Here is a 20,679-nt window from a genome sequence, read left to right as displayed (position 1 = left end):
CTATCACCATCCCTTAAACTCCCAGTTCTGTTAGCTCTTCAGTGTTCAAAAATGGACTAGTTAAGATAGCAGTGAGAAAAAACCTCCCACCAAAATAAACATCTTTTATTGTGTAAGTAAGTAGATTTGAAATAGAATTATGGACCCCTACTCACAGCTCCCTTTTGACAGTTGCACTTACGAATTGCACTTCAAATATGGTTACATAGCTATTTTCTCCCCACACACACAGACCGCCCCTTAATCTGCCCCTTAATCTGCCATAACGTTACATGAAACAGAACAGACTGAGAAAATACTTGAGAATGACTCTTGTTTACGAAGAAGGTAATTTAGAGTATACAATTACTGATAAGATAGAACAAGAATTCAAAAACTGGACTGCATTACAAAGCATTTCTTCAAACATCCATTTTGGATTATTGCTGAAAGGTACTAATTGGTGTATTCTAGACTAATTTACAAACATTCATAAAATAGTGAAAAATACATGCTTTAGAAACCTGGAACATTTCATGCCTTTTTGCTAACAGAATATGAGGATGGAAGCAAGTGATTGACATTTTTCAATGTAGATTAGTAGCATTTAGAGTCTTTTTTCTTGTGTACTAACTGATTCTTCGTATTTTTTCTTATTCTTTTCAGGTGATTTTTTATCTTCAGGTTTAGTCCACGGAGGGCTCTGCAACTTCTGTAGAGGTGAAAACAGCATCTGTGTAAACATTGTGTATAGAGTAGATATATACATAAGCAAAAATAAAAAAAGTATGTTAAAAATCCATGGCAGTAGTGCACATAGAGCTGTATTTCTATTAAACTGGTGTACCAGTCATAAACTACTGCAGCAGAATATAATATTCGCCTAGGAAAGGGTTCTGCTCTCTATTAAAGGAAGCATATTGAACAATCTCTACATTGCAAAACCATACAAGTCTGATGCTGCATACAGCTTCATATAATTGCATATGATATATATATTATAACAGTTTTATATATATAATTATTTTGGAAATCTCTTCCTGCTCCTGCTTCCAGGGCTATAGACATCACACTATCAAATTAAGTCATTTGACTACTAAGTAATTTGACTACTAGTTCTTCAAATATTCAATAGTTTTCAAATTGTTACCAGCTAGAAAGCATTTTGAACAGATGCACTGCAATCAGATGCAGTCAGTCTGAACTAAGTAGTCTTCTGCTTTGAGACAGAACTTGGTGAAGAATGTGTAAGTATACTTCAAGTAATTGCATGTTTCACAAGACCTTTTAGTAAAACCCCAACAATTACTCCGAAAGAGAATACCTGAAAGCTTGTATCTGTTTCTGCTGCCTTCAAACGAGATGTTGAATCAATATGATTCCCCAAACATGTCTTGGCAACCTGTCAATACAAATGTCAGAGATAACTACTTCATATTTTTTCCTAAAATAGTCAAAGTTTTCCTAAAGAAAGAAAGAAAGAAAAAAAAATCACTGGTTCTTCTTTTAAGCCTAGTTGATGAAATGGAACAAATTTTTCATAGCTAAGCTTAGTCCAGACAGCCATCATCCCTGTAATAGACTTTAACAATATGGTCTTGGGGCAGCAACTTTAAAAATTTAATGCTTTTCCAGCTTTTTTTTCCTCATGTTTAAATCTCATCACCAATAGTGAAGTTTACTCCTACAAGTGGTCCAAGGAAACAGAAAAGTAATTACAAGTGTCTTTTATGGGTGAGGAAACAGTAACAAACAGTTGAAAATCAGCATTACAGTTAGAACTTTTCTATTATTATTCTCTTGTGTAAACTCTTAAATCTCTTAGGTATAATAATCCCTGAATGGGAATATAAAGTCACTGAATGGGGAAGTCAGATGACTCTCAAGGTACAAAATCTTGTTACATTAATTGCTGTCATTTTATTCAAGGAATAATGTTATATTCTTTGCCAATATGCTTTTTAATATCTGGGAAAATAGAGTTGCACAGCATAAATAAAATTAATTACAAAGTACATTTTTGAACCAAGGAGATCTCCTGATATCAAACCAGAGATTTACTCAACACCAAAAATTCTACTGTACTTAAATTAAAGTCTCTTCAGCAGTAGGATTAATGATGCCATAGGAAAAGAAGTTTAAACATGAAATACAGTAAAGTATTGATAATACTTGGTCATTACTCTAAAATGAGTTCACATTGGAATTTCTCTATTTGTTTTGCTATTAAAACGGATACATTTAAATGGAGTGAAAATGACTGGGTTTTTTTTAAGTTTTAAGTCATCAAGACTCTTTCCAACACAACAGTGGGGGGGTTTAGTGATGTTTAAGGTACTGAAGTGAACCTCTGAGATGATGCAGATGGATTTGATGTGGGGAACTCTTTTTCATATTTTCCCACTAGATAATAGCAAATAAAAGTTGGATTAATATAGGGAATAATCAAGGCAGTATTGATTAAAATAAAGTCTATTGAGAAAGCACCTATTCCTTCTATGACAAAAAACCCAAACAAAACATCAAACAAAAAACATGTGGTTTATGTTTTAGATAAAGACTAAAAAGTCAGATGACAGAGTACAATTTTTAGTAGACTTCTAATACTTCAAAACCTTTTAAGTGTGGTCCTGCCAAAACATCCATTTAAATTATTTACTATTAATCTAGATTTAAAAAAATATTTCAAGCTGAATCATGTTCAGAAAAAAATGAGTGTTTGGATGACTTCTAGGTGAGCAGCTTGAGGACAAAAGATACTATAGGTCAAACAATGAACAGTATTGCAAACTGTGTAATGAAGAGGACAGAAATAATGCTAATTAAATATAAGATCATTTACATATCCAGAATTTGCTCTGACTGTACATATTAAAAAATGAAATAGGTAACCTATTTCACCAACATAATTTATAGGAGATAGGAAGCAAAAACTATTAATTGACATAAAAAAACTATAGGTCAACTTCTTAAGACATATGCAAAGGAAGAAAAAAAATAACCAGGTCTGCCTTAGAGAAGATAAAAGAAAATGATAAACACAATTCTTTATAAGTGAGTAGTTTTGCATATTCTTTTCATAGACCAGATAACAAAGTCCATCTTGATAGGAAAAGAGCAATAAAGACTTATGTCTGTAGTATTTCACATTTGTTCACTCAGAGTTCTTTTCTTTTTAGTAGCACACCATATGGATCACTGCTGGAGAAAGATAGTAGGGACTTCTTCTAAAGAAAGCAACTCCTATACCTTTATGTTGTTAAAGCATAAAATATTAATTAATTATTCATTGTCACTGTGAAACATTGTACATCATTAACAAATAAATTACAGATTGAACAACAGCAATGACTTTCAGTATGCCATCAGTCAACAACAGTTCAATAGGCAAGATCATAACCAGTTCCTATGGATGAGGTGTATACACACACACACACATATATACATACATATATATACACACACACACGCTGGTTGTGGCTTTTTATCAGTTTGGTTCCTAAACTGAATCAGATGAGTATTAGTATAATCTCCTGCTGTATCTGTAAACTGGGTTTAACAGAACCCAAACTGCATCTCATCCACATACCTCAGGCATATACATAAACACACATATATATACCCACCTATGTGTGTATTTACATGCTTATATATGTATCTATTTATCTATCCACCTATATGTGCATATATAAACACATAAATATACAAACACACACAATACTTATATCTTCCTGTCCCTCAGCTGAAGACCAATGGAGAAATTTAAACCCAATGTACTAGAATACCTTTCACAACCTTAGGTGACAGACAAAGAAAGTAAAATATTAAACTTTTGTTATTGTTGCTAGTTCCCTCTATGATAAGTAATGGATTGTTTTGTATGTTTGTCTGTGTGATTCCTTCTGTCTGTCAGATTCCCTCCCATTAGAGGTACACTAATTACTAAGGACAGAATGAGAGCTCGACACAGTAGAAACTATCAAAAAGCAAAAAGAATTGCTTTTGGAAAATAAAGATGTTGAAATGTTGTCAGAGTGGTTTTTTTATTTTATGGAAATGAGATTTTAGAAGTACCTGCGGGAAGAGATAGTGGGATCATGCCAAGCTTTGAATCAAGATTTCAGTATTTCAGGGACATATGTCAGGGAGGAACTCTGTTCCCCGACAAGACCAGGCATTCCTGTACCTTGCACTTTTACTCAACAGTATGCTTAAACAGAGAGACACACAACTGGGCAAAAAACAGCTTTCTCCATTTCTGTCAGAGAAGGATCAATTGCTTTTCTTCCAGAGTGAACATTTTTTTTTTAAAGATTATTACTGAAATGTTAATAAAATGCTAACAAAATGCTAACAAAAGAGTAAAAGCATCTTTGAGGAAAATATTTAGAAAGTAAAAAATCGTGCCTGGTCTCAAGTCAGTCCTGTTAGCTTAATACAACTCCATTGAATCCTCTTGTACCAACATAACAGAGAGGGTTGTAATTTAAAATACTGTCAGGAATACTTTAAGGATGTTCTAGTTTTCATACCAAATGTAGCATGACATTTCACAATATGGACTATTTCCCCTGCTGTTGGGCAGAAAGCTGTAAGAGTTCTGTTTACACATGATCTCTAATATTAGTCATAGCTAAGTTTTAAATCTGTGCTGGCTTCCAGGGAGGGCAGGGAAGAGGCACTACCTTTCTCTCACCATCTGAAGACTTTGAACAAGACACAGGTATCTCTGGAAGCAAAGCAGTCTCATATTTCAACGCAGATGTAATGAGTTTGGAATAAATACGAAATGATTTTTTTGCGTGCCCCTCTTCTTAGTGCTTCCAGAGAAGTTTAAGCAGGCTCTTAAGCTACATACTAAAAATTTTTTTAGGAAGAAAAATCTCCAACACCAAGAGCTAAATGATGGCAGCATAGCCAGGTGATGACCCTTTGTACATAAGCTAATGGCTTTCCAGGAATACAGAAAGGCAGTATGTGAATGCAGGGTCAACATACTAATACAACCAAATAATGTTGGCTATTTTCTTGTTTGTGCCTGAACTGACAGGTGGATAAGGACTGCAGATCAAAAGGGAGAAAACACAGCATAGGTGGGCAAGACCAAATACCTTGAAAGCTATAAAATAAGACAATTCAACACACCATGCTTTGATTTAGCTGAAAAATACTGAATGACTAAAATATCACAACATTTTAAAAAGTGCAGTCTATTGTTAGCATGGTGAAAGGCTGTCTTCTAATGAACTTTTCATGCAAGATTATTAAAAAATACTCTCCTGTATTTATGCAACTGACAGCACAACAAAAGAAAAAAGCTAATAATATTCTCAAAATCTAACTTAACTCCGGAAGTTTATTTCCTGCCATTGGCATTTAGAAAAAAACAGGTCTTTTATCCCTAACTATTTTGTGTTTTCTTCTGCCTCCTTTTTTAAGGAGCCTGAGATTGGCTGTTTCAAGGGGAACAGGGATGGCAGAAGTCCTGATCTCATTCAGAAGCACAGCTCCTAATGTTTGGAGACTCAGTTAGTATTTGCTCTGATCATTGGTCAAAAACTTCACCAGGTTAGAAGGTGCATTTTGAACATTTCATTGCTTTCCTCATCCTAAGCTAAGCTTAACATTTCTCAAAGCTTTAACTGAAACGGTCACATTTATAGGCTCATCAGAGATGAAGAGTGATTCTGCTGGAGATATTTTCCTCAGTTCCTAGAGACTTCTCAATCAGTTATATTTGATCCTCGTTTCATTTGCATGTCCCCAGGCAAGCAATCTGCTTTTATCTAGATTCGGGAAACAAACCTTCAACACTTGCCATCATAGCCAGTCTTTGTCCACATGCACAGTAAATGATGACTAGTCCTTGAAGTAGTTTTATGACTCAGAGAAGTGAAGTAAGACAGAAAGAGATTTCTCTGATGGTTAGAGCCCTGCCTCCTCTCTTTCCTACCCCTTCCTTAGTTCACTTTAATAAAAAAATATAATAATTTCAGAAGTTGTATTTAACCATTAGTGACAGATCTCCAAATTTCACCCATGAACAAATCAGTTTCACAGAATAATCTCTATACTTTTATGTTGAGGAATTATTACTTCACCATTAAGTTTTCTGAGTGGTATGTCTGGAACATCTGCCCTATATTTTGCAATAAAGGGCATATTTGTAAGACAAACATACTCAATAAATTACATATACAGTATTTTTATCATAAAACATCAAGAAAGAACTAACATTTGAAGACTCAACATTAAAAGCCCTAAAACAGCACTGAGAATTCTAAGTATGAAAGCAAAACCTTCTCCAAAGAGAGATTACAAGAAAAAAATCTTTTATTTAAGTGTGTTTGATAGTTGGACAGACAATTTCACTGTTTTCACTGTTACTAACTCTTTCCAAATTGCACAGTTTCTTAACATGTCCTTAAAATTTAGTTTGACCAACATTTTTAATTTTTATGACTAAGCACAACAGAATTTTTATTACTATTTTCTTCTATATGGCAGAGAAACAGAACAAATTAAGTTATGTTGAACACTTGTTGCTTGGTCTAAATAAAGTTTAGGAAACACATTGATGATCTATTTGTTTGTAAAATCAAATTTTCATAAAAGTGCATTTTGCTTTAAACAATACATTTTGTAAAATGAAAAAAAATCAAGACCAGTAAGTGAGAAATTTTACATGACAGAAAAATTGAGATGGGGGATATGCCTTGAAATGCTGTGTTGCTTTTGTCATGGAGTCCAATTAACAAAGTATCTGTGTGTGTTCTGGTTATAAAATATGCATCTCAATCAGTAATGCAGACAAAATTTGAGAAGTTGTGGTATTCAATTCTGCTAGTAAGTAACACAGCAAAGCTGGAGGGGTTCACGGCTGGATGTATAAATGACAAAGGTGGATAAATGAAGTGTGCATCTTCATTTAAAAAGAATTTTCAACAAGCCAGTTAGAACTCAGCATGCCCATTGGCTACTAAACTATGCAACTTTATCTGCAAAGAGCTGAACAATGTAACTAGTTTTCCATTGCACCAACTCAGCAAGTAAGAACTGGCTTTATGGTCAAAAAATCATAACAATTTAAGGTCAAATAATCAAATCACAAATGGACAGGAAATCAAGTTTAAATAAGTGATATTATAACAGCTTTTGCAGTTAGAAAATAATTCTGCTGCTGCTAGAGCATCATACAGATTTAGTTGACCAAACATTGGAGTTTCAGTGATCCTTCTCATCACTACTGCTTTTGGCTTCAGAGGGCAAAAAAAGTAGATACGGAGGATGTTTGTAGAGTGTGATGGGGGAGAAAGCACTGAGTTAGTTCTGAAGAAAATAAACCAGATGCAGGAGAAAAGGATGGTGTGGTTAGGTCAGCTGACAAACTAGTTATCTTAGTTGTCATTAACCAAGTTAGGTTCACAGTTTATTCAAAGACATATTTTATCAGATTTGCTCATGAATTTGTTACAGATCTGTATTGGAAGCTGTTTTAACCCTCACTGTTTACAAGAAAGATATAGAGCAAGAAGTATGTGAAATGTGCATATGCGTTTTCAGCAGACACCTCTGCAGTTTTTCCTTCTCCTGTTTTAGATCACGGTGTACTAAGGGGATGGTTAAACTCAGATGATGTACCTTCTTATGACCTTCATAGTTCTCCTTTATGGAATCAAATTAACTTTAAGGATTTTATTAGTTTGAAATTTTTTTAGAGCAATGGTTACTTTTTTCTCTTATTACTCCCTTTGGAAAACAATCAGAAAGTACAATGTGATCAAAGCTCTGCAACTGAAACTGATTTTAAAAAATGAAGCAAAATGCTGTGGTTGCTTAGAAATGTGTACAATTTTGGCTCCATTACTCAATGTCCTTTGTCACTGAATGATTAATGAACATGTAGTGTTTGTTTACTGCAGGAAATTAAGGCAGTAAATAAAAGCACTATCACTTTTATTTATCAGAGAAGATTCTACAAAGAGCAAAAAATCTAAGATGACAACAGAGAAGAAAGAATAATTTTATAAATTCTTTGATGTTTTAGCAATACCAAATAGGTGGTTTTAAATGATATGTTACATGCATAAGAATTATTTGATATGAAAAGGGAATAAAGTAAATTCTGCTGTAAAAGCCAAAATCCCAAAAGCTTTTGGGAAGACAGAAAAGGGAAGGAATATAGGGGAAAGAGCTCTGCAGAACTCTGGTTCTGCACAGAGACTTTCAGGAGCCAGACATAGGAAAACATCTCTGGATAAGGCTAAGAAAAAGTAGTATTGACAAGATGCATCTAATAAAGTACTGTCTTGGGGTGACTTTGTGATGTGTATCCCCTATTGCTGCCCCATGCCCAGAAATTAATTTTGTGCCTTTCTGTGCCTTTAAACTAAGCCTGAGAGGGGGGAGAGACAAAACCGAGGGAACTTTCTAAGCAGTTTGTTTGCATGTTTTCATCAAGGTCACAGAGATAGAGACGGCTCTGTGTTCAGCTGTGGCAGAAGGGCGAGAGTGGGGAAAGCACCCTGCTAGCTTTTGGCCAGTTTTTCAGCTCGTTTTTCTTTCTCCGGAGAGAGATGGAGAGTTGAACTTTTGTTTTCCTGGGACTTGGTTTTTTTCCCCTTTTTTTCTCTGCTGGATTGTTTCAACATCAGAATACATCAGGAGGAATTTCCACTGAGGCCTTGGCCCTGGAGGTGGGCCTACCACCCCATCCCAGCTCCAAGGAGGGAGAGAGAGAGATCTATGAAAGGACTATGAAATTTTCCCAGGTTTCTCTCAGCAGAGTGAGAGGTTTTATTATTTAGCATCATTATCCTTTTCTTGTGTGTTTGTTAAATAAATAGTTTTTATCTCTTTCACTTTCCTTCGAGGAAAATTTATTTTTTCCCAAACCTGGTGGGGGAGGGATGGTCGTAACCTGCCTTCTCTCAGAGGATATATTTCTAAATTTGGCCAAACCAGAACAAGTACAAATAATCTAAATAATGGAAATTTTACAAGAATATTGAAATTAATATTTTTTTTGGTTTTGATCAATTTCAGATTATGTATTACAGGATATCCTACCTACTTCTGGCTATTACTGGTCCCATGTCAAACTGCATTACAGATAAATATCAGCAGTGTCTAATTTCCAAATTTTCTAGTCTGTATCCCATTTGTCAATAAATCTTCATCTGTATTTGTTCTAATGTAAACTACATTAATTACTGTGAACAGGCATAGACCCCATAAATGCAAAATTGCAGAAAGATCACAAATTCAAGACAGAGATGCTTAGCCATAAAGACTTAAAAACACCGGTTGGAACCAGCAACTAACTATTTTGCTTTATTTTTTGCCTTAGTAGCTGTAAGATTGCATGTTCTTCTCTAGTTAGTCTTTGCTACCCTAATTCTTTCAAAATATAAATAACATTTTTTTTATAAGAGACAGAATAAAAGGATCTTTGTAAAGTTCTGAGAAAGGATTGCTGAAATATTAGGTTTCTAAGCAACAGAGTTTTAAGTACATCTTCATTAATTTTTCTTAAAAAATGCTGCATTAGAACCTGTCATATATTCTTAGCCATCCAAGCTTAATCTTCCTTCATTGAGGGTTAAGCAGCTGTAAAAACTTCAGAAAAAAATACATACAGCCAACTAATGATAAAAATACAATAAAAACTCTTCCCAAGTGTTGAATTTTCTCAAAATGGTAGTGTTCACAGGTACAAATTTCAGCTTTGTATTACTGAAGTAATATGATCCTTTGGGAAAATAAATTCCTTCCAGTACTTTCAGAACTTAAGGTGGTATCTCTAATGCCAATATATGAAGGTTAATTGTGGAAAGAGACATTTTTAGTTCAGTTCTCAAAGCTAATAATTTAAATTCTTCCTTCTCTCTCTCTCTCTCCGTTAATGTGAGATAATAATAATGATGATGATGACGATGATGAAGAGGTTGCTAGCCCAATGTCATCACCTGCACTATTTTTATGTTCAGGTTAGCCTATGTTCAGATGGACAATGTATGTAAGACAAAGAAAATAGTTTTAACTTAAACAACAACCAGGGAAATTACTATAGTAATTTCCACAATTGAGCAATCCACAGCAGAAAAGGGTACAAGGATGGACCTTAGACTTGTAGAATAGTTAGAACTGTTATGAAAAACATATTTAATGCTTTAGTTTTCTTTGAAAATTTCATTGCTTTCTTTTAATCAATCCTTCAATTTACAAGAACATTTTCTCATTTTCATTATTTTCATTACCTTTGTGGTATTTAAAGTGAAATCAGGATATTCTGACAAACCAATGTTTTATTTTCCCATGATGGCCTTGAATTTTTATATATATTAATATGAAAAAAATATTTAAAAAAATATATTTAAAAAAAAATATAAAAGTCTCATGCGTACAGGGAGAACATGCCTCCCTGTACTTGTAAATTTTTTAATTACACAAAAAAATTCTGATTTGGATAAACACAGCACTATTTATGCCTTCCTTGCTTGGAGATATGGTTGTCCTCACAATATGTTTTGTAACTTTGCTGTCAAAGACATTCCTTCAACAGACACCATAAGCACAGTGTTTTGTGCATTAGTGTGAGTCCTAGATAGATTTTTTTTTTAATGTGAACAGGATGGAACTACAACTATTAAATAATGGTCATTTTTCAGTAGAAAAATTAATTTGTAACAGCAACATGTTTAGAAGAAAGATAAAACTGGGAAAACCATTGCCTGCTTAATTTTACAAGAAGGAACATTATCTAGCAAGGCATAGTTAATTTGAATACCCCTAAGGTATGCTTTCATTGATTTTACTGCTTTTTTTCCTCCATGCAGGAGGTTTTGGCAAATACAGAGTTAGCAAACCATAAAGATTTAAAATTCAAAGGAAATGTGAGTCCCATAAATATAGAATTGGTCTTAAAATATGATAATTGAGAGATTAAATGATATAAAACTCAATTCCATTATAGCTTAACAATGGAGGCTATAATAGATAATATAGACATATAGACTAATTTCTTTTATTTGAATTACAATGTTACTTAGAGAAATGCAGGGAATAGAGTTAGGTTTTAATTTAGCTTGAATCTTGAAAAACAGTTCAACTCATGAAAACTTCTAACTTCAGTTGCAGTAATCTACTTTCCCTGGGTGGGAGAGGGGATGCACCACCGCAGTGACCAATTTCTCATACAAAGCAGCATACCCTGCTAACTAATTAAATGGCTAGAAATACTAGTTGGTAGAAGCACAAAAAAACAACCACCGTCTATTCTAAATAACTAAAACCTTGGTTTTATGGAAAAGTGAATTTTTTAGGTGTCTTTCATCACAGTACTTGATACAGAAATTAAATACTCTTTCGATTTTTGAAATATGTTAACAGTTATTTTCTTTTTTTCTCTTTTAATGTATTCACTTCTGTAAAAAAGAGCTTTTTGAAACTCTTTACGCAAATATTTAGCCTAAATTATTTCACTCTCTACCGAAAGTATTCTACATTTCATCAAACCTTCTATAACTTTTCCAAGGGATAACTAACCTCTAGTCATAATATAAATGGAGTTAATTCCAACTTCATAATTTTACATGTTTTCCTTCTCCTCCTTCAATTTTTATTGACAAAATGAAGTTTCCTTTACTTCTAGACATTAAGAAATGTGCAATGGCAAATTATTCACTCTTACAGATATGCAATTTCTCCTTGTTCTCTAAAGGATGGGGCAGAAGGGAGGGATCTTAAATAAACTTGTAACATATTTGTAATAAATGGATACTATATAATTTTTTTAGTAATCTGTTGTATACTGAATTATCTAAGATTTTTTCCCCATAATTTTCTTCACACTGCTATGATCACTAACAGCAAGCTACCCAGTTACCTCCACAGGATTTTGTTAAGTCTCAAGATACAACAATATATTCAATATATGTTAAATATTCAATATATATATTTCACCTGCAAATTAGTCAAAGTAGCACTATACTTTTTGGACTATTGAGCAGAAAATCCTCAACAGTCAGAGCAGACTCTCTCAACAAAATCTGTCTCGCTCAATTTTCCTCTTTTTTTCCTGTTCTATTTGTGTCTTTATAATTACAGCCACAATACATACATTTGAGATTTCTTTTAAGAGCTCATACCATGCTGTTTGACTGTATGTACTGTCTCAGTAAAAGCACCAGATTTAGCTTTCTGTCAGAGCTGTCATAAGAAAAACACAGCTTGGAGCTTTTCTAGACTGTCAGTGAATAATATCACATCCTTTCAACTATTTCAGCTGTCATCTCTTACACCTCCCCAAAGGTTTTGCTTTATTAAATGAAGCATCTGTGAAGGCTGTGCCTGATTATTAGAAATAAATAAATTAGTAATAAATATGAAGATATGTAAACAAGGTTTTTGCATCTCACTGTAATGCAGGCAACACTTCAACCAGGAACAAATGAATTCTTGGAATGGTTAAACATCAAATGAGACACTTTCCACCACTGCTCTTCCTGCCAACAGCCCTACCAGTTCTATTAAGCAGCTTTTAAAAGAAACCTAGGTAACATATATGCACAGATTGACAGCAAAGAGCATTTGCTCCTCAGCACTTTAATACAGAATATAGCTGGCTTATAAAATATGTGTACCATCTTGAATAGGAAAAGTCCCATTGATAGGCGCCTAAAGTATTCATGTTTTCATACAGCCTAGATTAGATCCTGTTTTTCAGGTGAGCTAATCTTACATCTTGAGAATCACACTCCTGGGTGCTTTGATTTTCTTCCTTTTTCAAAGCCACATGAAAATTCTCTTTCTCTGCTGAGACATTTTGCCAGACCTGAAAGATTAAAAAAAAAAAAAAAAAATTTAAAATGTTAATATATTTGAGATAAAATATCAAGTAAGTCACATTTGAAAATTCAGGATAACAATGAAAAACCAAGAGGTTTGTCTGCAAACTGCTAACTACTTTATATACTGCATTTTCGCAAATTTTATACAGGGAATGTCTTAATATACATTCTTGTTAGAGCACTCCCTTGTAAGCAATTACTTCCATATATATAATCAAGGTATTCTACCTAAATGCCAAAGGAGGGGGAAAAAAGCATTTTCAGAACTCATATTGCTTTGACTCTTGTGGATTCTGGGGAAGACTGAGGCTGTGAGTTGACATGTTTATGAACTGCTTTAGCTTACCTCATCTGTCCACAGCCTCTCTCTGCTGGGACCTCCCAAGCTGCAAGCTGGCAAAACATGTTCCTCTTCATGCCTTTCTCTCCTTACACTCAAAATGGACTGCTATATGGGGAAGGCACTCTGCTATCGCTTTATATAAGCAGTGAATTTCCTTCCACCGAATTGTTGCTTGTTTTAAGCATAATTTTCAATATTTCCTGCAACTCTTAAGATTCAAAAGGACAAAAAAGGAAGAGCATGCACTGAAACTATCCTGAGAGCATGAAATTGTCTGCAAGATATATTGAAACTCTTCAGGGGTGTGGTGACAGGAAACAAAGCAAAATAATTTCTCTGTAAAGGAAAATTAAAACTTCAGACACCAGTTTTGAAACCTTTCTCACGTCACTTATATTCAATTGAATTACTAAGTAATACAAAGTTTTCAGAAATGATGGAGAACAGGAGAAATAAAACCAAGCAGGTCACTATTTACAGTTTAACTTGAACCATGAAAAAATGTTCAATTCATAGTTGAAATAAAATAGGTCACATAGTTCAAATAGGTTGTCATAGGTTAGCAAGCATAGTCCCGGAAGGGATGTTCTTGCTAAGGGGTGCTTACAGTTTCCTCTGGGAACTGATAGAACCTATCAGCTGGCCAGTTTGAATATGGACAATTCTCTAAGCCACTTAAAGTTGTGACCGCCTCTGTGATCCACATTTAAGAATAGGCAAACTCCCCCTCCAAGCTCTCTCTCGTTTCCGGCGCTGGGACAGGTGGCTGCGGGCCCCGTGTGGGGGCCAGCGAGCCTGGCCAGGCCCTGCTCGGGCCAGGCCGGGCCGGGCCACGGCCATCCTGAAGCCATGGACCTGTTCCAGCCGTGGAACCCCCCCCCACTGCCTTGCCGTGGGCAGCCGGAGCGGCTCGGCTCTCCCCCCTCTCCACTGCGATAAGAAAGATTCAACATTCCAGCTGCAAAGCTGCAAGGCCAAGGTGAGATTAACCCTTTTTATTGCTGTGAAGAGCTGAAAACCTGAGGGAAGAGAGAGAGGAGATGCTTAAAGCTGAAATTCTGTTGTGAAGCTAGGATATATCAGAGTATCCCGTTGTAATTTCATGAAGATATGGGGGGTGGAGTGTTCAACTCGTAAGCAAAAGCACCTGCGCTGAGATAGGCAGATGCTGACGCAGCTGTAATTTCATGAGAAGTTTGGACAGGGAGAGATGGACCAGATGAGGACTTTTGCTCCAAACAGGAAAGGAGAAAACCTCAGTCCCTAGAGATGCTCCCAGAGATAGTCCTAACGATGAAGATGATGAAGACTCTTTGCTCCCAGGGAAGGAGAAGGGCCTCTGTTTTTGTTTCTGAACGGCTCAACCTTAAAATTGTACCCCAAAAAACTTCAAGAGTGGACCCTCGAAAGCAGTTGCGGGAAAAGCTGCAAGTCGGGCGAAGGGACTCACACGCAGGCAGAGAGACTCCTCTTCCTAAATGGACTGAACAATATTTGGAAGTGGGCGGCTGTCTCGTTGTGATAATGTTTTCATAGCATGAGCAAGAAGAGACTTCTCTTTCTAAATGGACTAAACAAGGTTATTATGGAAGTGGTAAACAGACTGAACATCTTAAGGGTTGTCTTTTTACATTGTCAGTGGGAGAAGGTGGGGGGAGGAGGAGAGTTCTGGAGGTGGTATAATTCTTTTTTTTTCCCTCTTTTAGGTCTGTTAATAAACTTCTTTATATTCTTTCAAGTTTGGTGCCTGCTTTGCATTTCTACTAATTCTTATCTCACAGCAGATAAACAGTAATGAGTATTTTGGACCAAACCACTACATAGGTTAACAGCTCTCCAATGAGGATTTGTTAGTTTTATAGAGCAACTGACTACTGGAGGAAGTAATGTGAAGGTAAACAAAAAGATCAATATAAGTAATTGTTTTGTTAAATAATAAATGCCATTTAATACCTGTATTGAGTGACCTGTCTGTTCGGACTGAAAGAAATTATAGTTCTTCAAACCTAAATTTCTTCCCATTGAATAAAAGAAGTATATGTTCAATAATTGATAAATCATATGTTCACTTGATTTCTTGACTACCTGGTCAGTGAATCCCCATGGAATGCCAGCAAAACCAGACAGCTTTAAGCCTTATTAACCAAGAAGAATAAATGCCTGTGCATAGTGTGTCTTGTTTCAGAATTTGATTCTTGCTTAAGATTATACCTTAGCAAACGATACACAATTTCTCAGCATATTGTACTCATTTCTACAGAACAAGGGGAGGTTTGAGATTTTAGGTAAGTTGTCATCAAGAAAGTACTTTCCAAGTGTCACATTTTCAGATGTTTACAGCATTTCCTATTTCTAGGAAACTGGAAAACAGGAAAACTTCCAATTGTCTCCTGTTTAATTTTAAAAAGAGGGAAGTCCATTATTACATACTAGAACTCTTCTTTTCCCTCTCCCCAAACAAAATATAAGATTTTATGAGGTTTTGCAATTTCTATATGCTTGCCTGAGCCAGTAGGATCAGATTGTGTAACAAACTTTTAAAATCACTTACCAGAGCTGCACTGCTCAGACACCAGCCAAATGAACAGGGTTGCTTCATTCCCCCTGTTTTCTAATTGACGGACATTGCAGCCCTTCAGTTATTACACAACCATCATCTTCAATTATTTTCCATACTATTACCCCAAGGTGACACTGATCTGCATGTCTTAAGTTCAAGTTTAAAACACCACCACACTTCTCACAAAGGCCAAAGGAGGAAAGCAGAACAAAGGGCAAGACCCTGGCTGGGTCCTTTAAATCTGAGTTCTGGCCAAAAGAGCAGAGGGTTTATTGCATCTATTTAGGCCGTTTTATTCTATAAAATTTTAGGATGAACACTGACTTTTTACATGAAAAAAAAATGTTTAGAGGCTTATATGCTTGGTGATGATGCATGAGTCTTACAGGAAGACTTGCAAACAGAATGTTTTATTGTTAAAAATAACCTCTTATATAAAAATTAATATGCTATTACTTATCTGAGTGAGGCCTATTTACTAGACTGACATCTTACGTAATAAAAATGACATCAAGTATTCCAGAGTGAAATTGTTTGGATAAAGATTATGAACTCCTTCCCAAATTACTAAAAGCGTTCTAAACTGGTCTCAAATCTTTTCAATAAGGGATTTCAAATACAAATATTTTTTCAAGGAACATGAAATCTTCTATCTTGTTTTTTTTCTTTGAAATAACTTAGAAGCCTCTTCTTGGTGAGACCTTACAAGCTTGACTAAAACCCAAGTTTTGCATTCCAGATACTTGAAATAATAGTTTAAAATGTAGCTGAAGGTATATGCTTGCAGAGGAAACTAGACTCTGTTGATGAGTGCTTTGTTTGCAGCAAACCTTGCAAAATAATTGAAGAGAAGTAAATGAAACTCCTTATTTCTTTGAGAATTCTTCCAAAGTTTGCAGTGGAATAAATAAGAGATCAGTTCTCCTTCACGCCTTTGAAATTTCCTTCAGTTATGCTTTATAATTTTTAAATTTCTAATATCAAACAGCTTTTCTTCTCAAAGGGTGCACTATTGTTGTAATACCCTCATCTTCACTGCTAAATGAAACTGCAAAATCAGGTCAACTGAATCCCATCTTTCAAGAGATTTATGGGTTTGATATGTTGCCCAATTATTTCCTGTATTAGAAATAGTGTTACTGGCTCTTTCTTCTTCTCACATGACTTTTGGGCATGACTGCACAATCCTTATTTTGTAGTCAACTGTTTTTCATGTGAGATGCCAGGGTGCTAGGAACAGGACTACTTTCTAGACGGTCTGCCAACACCAATATGGGTCACATCAATGCAATTTTTTCCTGCTACTAAGACTCTCACAGATGAATCTTTTCTATACTAAGGGTTTCTTAACAATCAATTTCCACATTAAAAAAAAAAAAAAAAAAGGCACTCATACTGATCTAACAGAAAGATTGCACAGTATTTTCAATGTAAGCAAACAAACTAAGCAGTTTCTGGCAGAGCACAAGTTCATGATATCCAAGGACCAAAAAACCCCAGCTCTATGATAGCCTTGATGGTTTTCCTCTAATGATGGTCAATGTCTTGATATGCCCATTTTGATGAACTTCAAATACTGAAATAATGGAGTTTGTCCAGAAACACATTTTTTTGCTATTGTCAAGAGCTAAGGAAGATACCTTGAAGTTTTCAAACACTATTTTTAGTATTTCCTACTAAATAAGTCTTCTAGTTAAAGTCTTCTTGGGGAAAAAACGAGCTCCTAACATCTTGAACCAGAGGAACTCATCTGTAATTGAACATCCGTTCTATAAGAGAGCCAGTACAGTCCTCCCTGAACTACTGAGAGCTGGAGGATGATAGTCTCTGTCAGAGACCAGAGCAAAGATTCCTTTCTAGAGTAGTCTGGCATGACATGCAGCCAACTCACAAATGTGCTCAGAGATAAGAAGGTAGCACAGAAACAAAAGATAAAAATAATAATAGGTCACCTTCCACTAGTAATATACAGAATGTATTTGCATTTACAGTATGGAGTGGAAATCCATTAACTATTCTATGGCAGCTAGTATTTAGGTTGACCCCCAAATGCCTCCAGGATGGCAAGAGGCTGGTAAATGAGAAAAGACTCATAGGAGAGGAGTGCTCTTCTACAGAAATAGCTGGAGGGCTATTCTAGGGCATTTAAATAGGCAATGGATGCCAATTTAAAGCAATTCTAAAAATGTCTAGCTACACATAAAAAGAAGTTCTATGTGTTTGTTATTGTGCACTGAATTCTCCTGTTTTTTTCTAATACAGCTTATTCTGAAAGCATTGCATATTTGAGATAATTTCAGTTTTCTAATAGAACCTTAAACCAACACTTTCAGTTGCCTCACTTCCTTGGAACAACTGCAGTTTCTTATTTGTATTTCCATGCAGCTGAGGGCATGAAAACCCTTGTGAAAATGTATACAACCATTTTTTTTCCTGGATCAATAAGAGCAGCTCTGTGATGATTCATTGTACCTCAGTTTTCAACAGTCAGAATGATGTATTTACTTCTATTTAACTGCAAACAAAAGAGAGAATATCTAAGTCATATGCTTAGAGAAGAATAAACAAAAGGAAACAAACCAAAGTTCTGGTAAAATTATACAAGAGAAAGAGATAAAATTACCTAACTCAAAACAGAATTTAGAAATAATCTCCCTTGTACTAACCTTGTGGAAGTCATAAATAATAATTTATATTAAACTGTGGACAAAACATCACCATCTTCTTGTTGCATAGCATATGTTGGTATGAAATATATGAGACAATGAAAACCTGAAATTATTGGAGTCAGTTGTTTGGGTTGGCTGTTCAAGAAAATTCTCGCGAAATAGAACCCCACGTCACACAGTTTTGTAGTCTAGTGAGGTTAAACATTTACAGTCCAAATTGTATTTTAATCAACAATGGCCAACACAACAGAATCCAAGTTGTTCTAAGTAGTGCTTAGTGCACACATAAATGAAAACGTGCCCCCTTACTACTTAAAAACAAACTAAGCAAAGAAAAGAAATAATTTAAAGTGTGGATTAATACAGTGTGTTGATAAGAGAACTAACCTGTCTGGAATTTATTAATAGATTACATGGAGGATAATCAAGTGCATGCTGTGTACAGGGCAATTCTACTGCTACACACTTTTGACCAGTTACAAGAAAGATTCTTAAAAAAAAAATATTTGTAATATTCTGCAGATAACAGAACTGAGATCTGCAGCTACACCCATGTTGAAGTACTCTGTAATATAAGAAAAACTACTGAAATTTGTGAACAGATGTTATTCCAAAGTTACTTGAAATTGCACTGCAGCATAACACCACCACAAAATCCAGCTATTCAACTTTGTGAGTCACTGAACATGAACATTTTGCAAATGAATACCATTTACAAGAGCACCAGTGCTCTGTAGTTTTATGGTAATACAATGAAAAATCTAACATACTTTGCATCATGTGTCTTCCTAATTTCTCATTTATTACCTGTAGTAATTTAGTTTATTGTTTACCTGTTGGAATTGAAAAAAGTCCATGAACTCTGGTGGGGGGAGAAATTGCAGTCCAAAACCAATGTGGTTGATAAGAGCAAGCTCCGTTTATTAGCAGTCCAGAGGCACTTATATAGTATCCCAGCTTGTTAACTCTTAAGCAGCTTAAAACTTATCAAAGCGAATTTCTGCTTCTACATAATTGGACTTACATTGGCAAGCTTCTACAGTTATGTTATGATTAAAAGAATTCAGAGTTCACCCTCCCTTCTCCAGGTCTTATCTACACAGCTGTAAATCTTCAAAACTCCCTCTTTGTTTCTCAGGCTTGTTTCTCACACAGGATTTTTCTCATGCAGAGTTTTTCTCACACAGGCCTTTTGCTTGCAGGCCTATTGCTTCTATAGTTCTTTTATTGATCCCATAATTCTATCAATGATCCATGTCCCTGATCCTCTAACCAAATCCCAACATTTACCTGCTCTATTTTTGTAGAGGATGTAATTGCAAAGTGAATTTAAAGCACACTTGGCTTATCATTCAGCCAAAACCCAAACAGGCTTTCCTTTGCTAAGAATAGACAAAACTGTTCTTCATATAGCAAATTCAATCAAAATATAAATACCAGACTAAAATTTGTACATATATAAGAGTCCATAAAATGAGCCATGTAAATGGAATATTACATCTCATCAGTAAAAAGCAATACAAGATTTCAGTCTTACCATCAGCAACACTGTATTCCATAAGAGCAACCAGTGAAACTGGTAAAATATTTCCTTTCTATAATCATCTGTTGGGGTTTTGTTTGTAACCAGGTTGGTGTTCCTACAGCTGTCTACAGCTTCTGTCTCACTTTAATAATTTGGCTGATATTTACAGAGGAGAAAAATATCTTTTGAAAAGCATCAATTTTTTCAGTGTATACCAAGACACAAAAGTATAAGAGAAGTGTCTGTGAAGGATGTCTGGACTTCAGGTGGCTCTCTTGAAAGCCGTTTATTGCATAGGTGATGTTACAGTAGTTCAGGAAGCAGGTATCCAGAGCCAGCCCTACAGTGTCAGCTACAGCTTGTAGGTGTACCTGAAGCTGAACCCGCTTTCTGTTCAAGTTACAAAGTATTATATACTTTTCTTTGCTGAGTATCTTAATATATAACAACCAATAAGCACCATACACAATACCTTTACATTCGCCTATAGCCTATCATAGCTACTACCATGAGCATATTATAGTCATTATTCCATTCCAATCCAATCACAAGAGTAAGTATGTTACAATTTAAGCATACAATGGAAAATTCTCAGACCTCTCTTCTTCCTACATCAACATTTCTTGTTTGCCTGCGATATCTCTCTTTTTGGTAAAAACATGTTTTCTATTTACTTATGCGCTTCTTGGGACTTATTTACTTGGTGAAAAACATGTCTTTGTTTGTAGTCACATACCTTTGTCCTATTCATA

The 20,679-nt window shown here is 35.2% G+C and overlaps 1 protein-coding gene across 4 annotated transcripts in view; it reads right to left on the bottom strand.

Moving 5' to 3' along the window:
- Positions 1-296: 296 nt before the first annotated feature.
- The window catches only part of LUZP2 (leucine zipper protein 2), a 218,499-nt gene continuing 198,116 nt past the window's right edge, over positions 297-20,679 (bottom strand). For 2 of the 4 annotated variants that reach the window (XM_048305461.1, XM_048305459.1), the window contains 3 exons: positions 12,722-12,814; positions 1,304-1,381; positions 297-712 (listed from right to left, as the gene is read on the bottom strand). In XM_048305461.1, the coding sequence (XP_048161418.1) occupies positions 587-712; positions 1,304-1,381; positions 12,722-12,814 (297 nt within the window). In that variant the 3' untranslated portion in view covers positions 297-586. The remainder of the gene's footprint in view (positions 713-1,303; positions 1,382-12,721; positions 12,815-20,679) is intronic. The other 2 variants (XM_048305460.1, XM_048305462.1) reach the window with 2 other exon arrangements.

The sequence above is a fragment of the Corvus hawaiiensis genome, chromosome 6 (assembly GCF_020740725.1).
Source record: "Corvus hawaiiensis isolate bCorHaw1 chromosome 6, bCorHaw1.pri.cur, whole genome shotgun sequence".
Lineage (NCBI taxonomy): Eukaryota > Metazoa > Chordata > Aves > Passeriformes > Corvidae > Corvus > Corvus hawaiiensis.
Note: the sequence above shows the minus strand (reverse complement) of the source record. Positions and strands in the feature narration are given on the sequence as shown.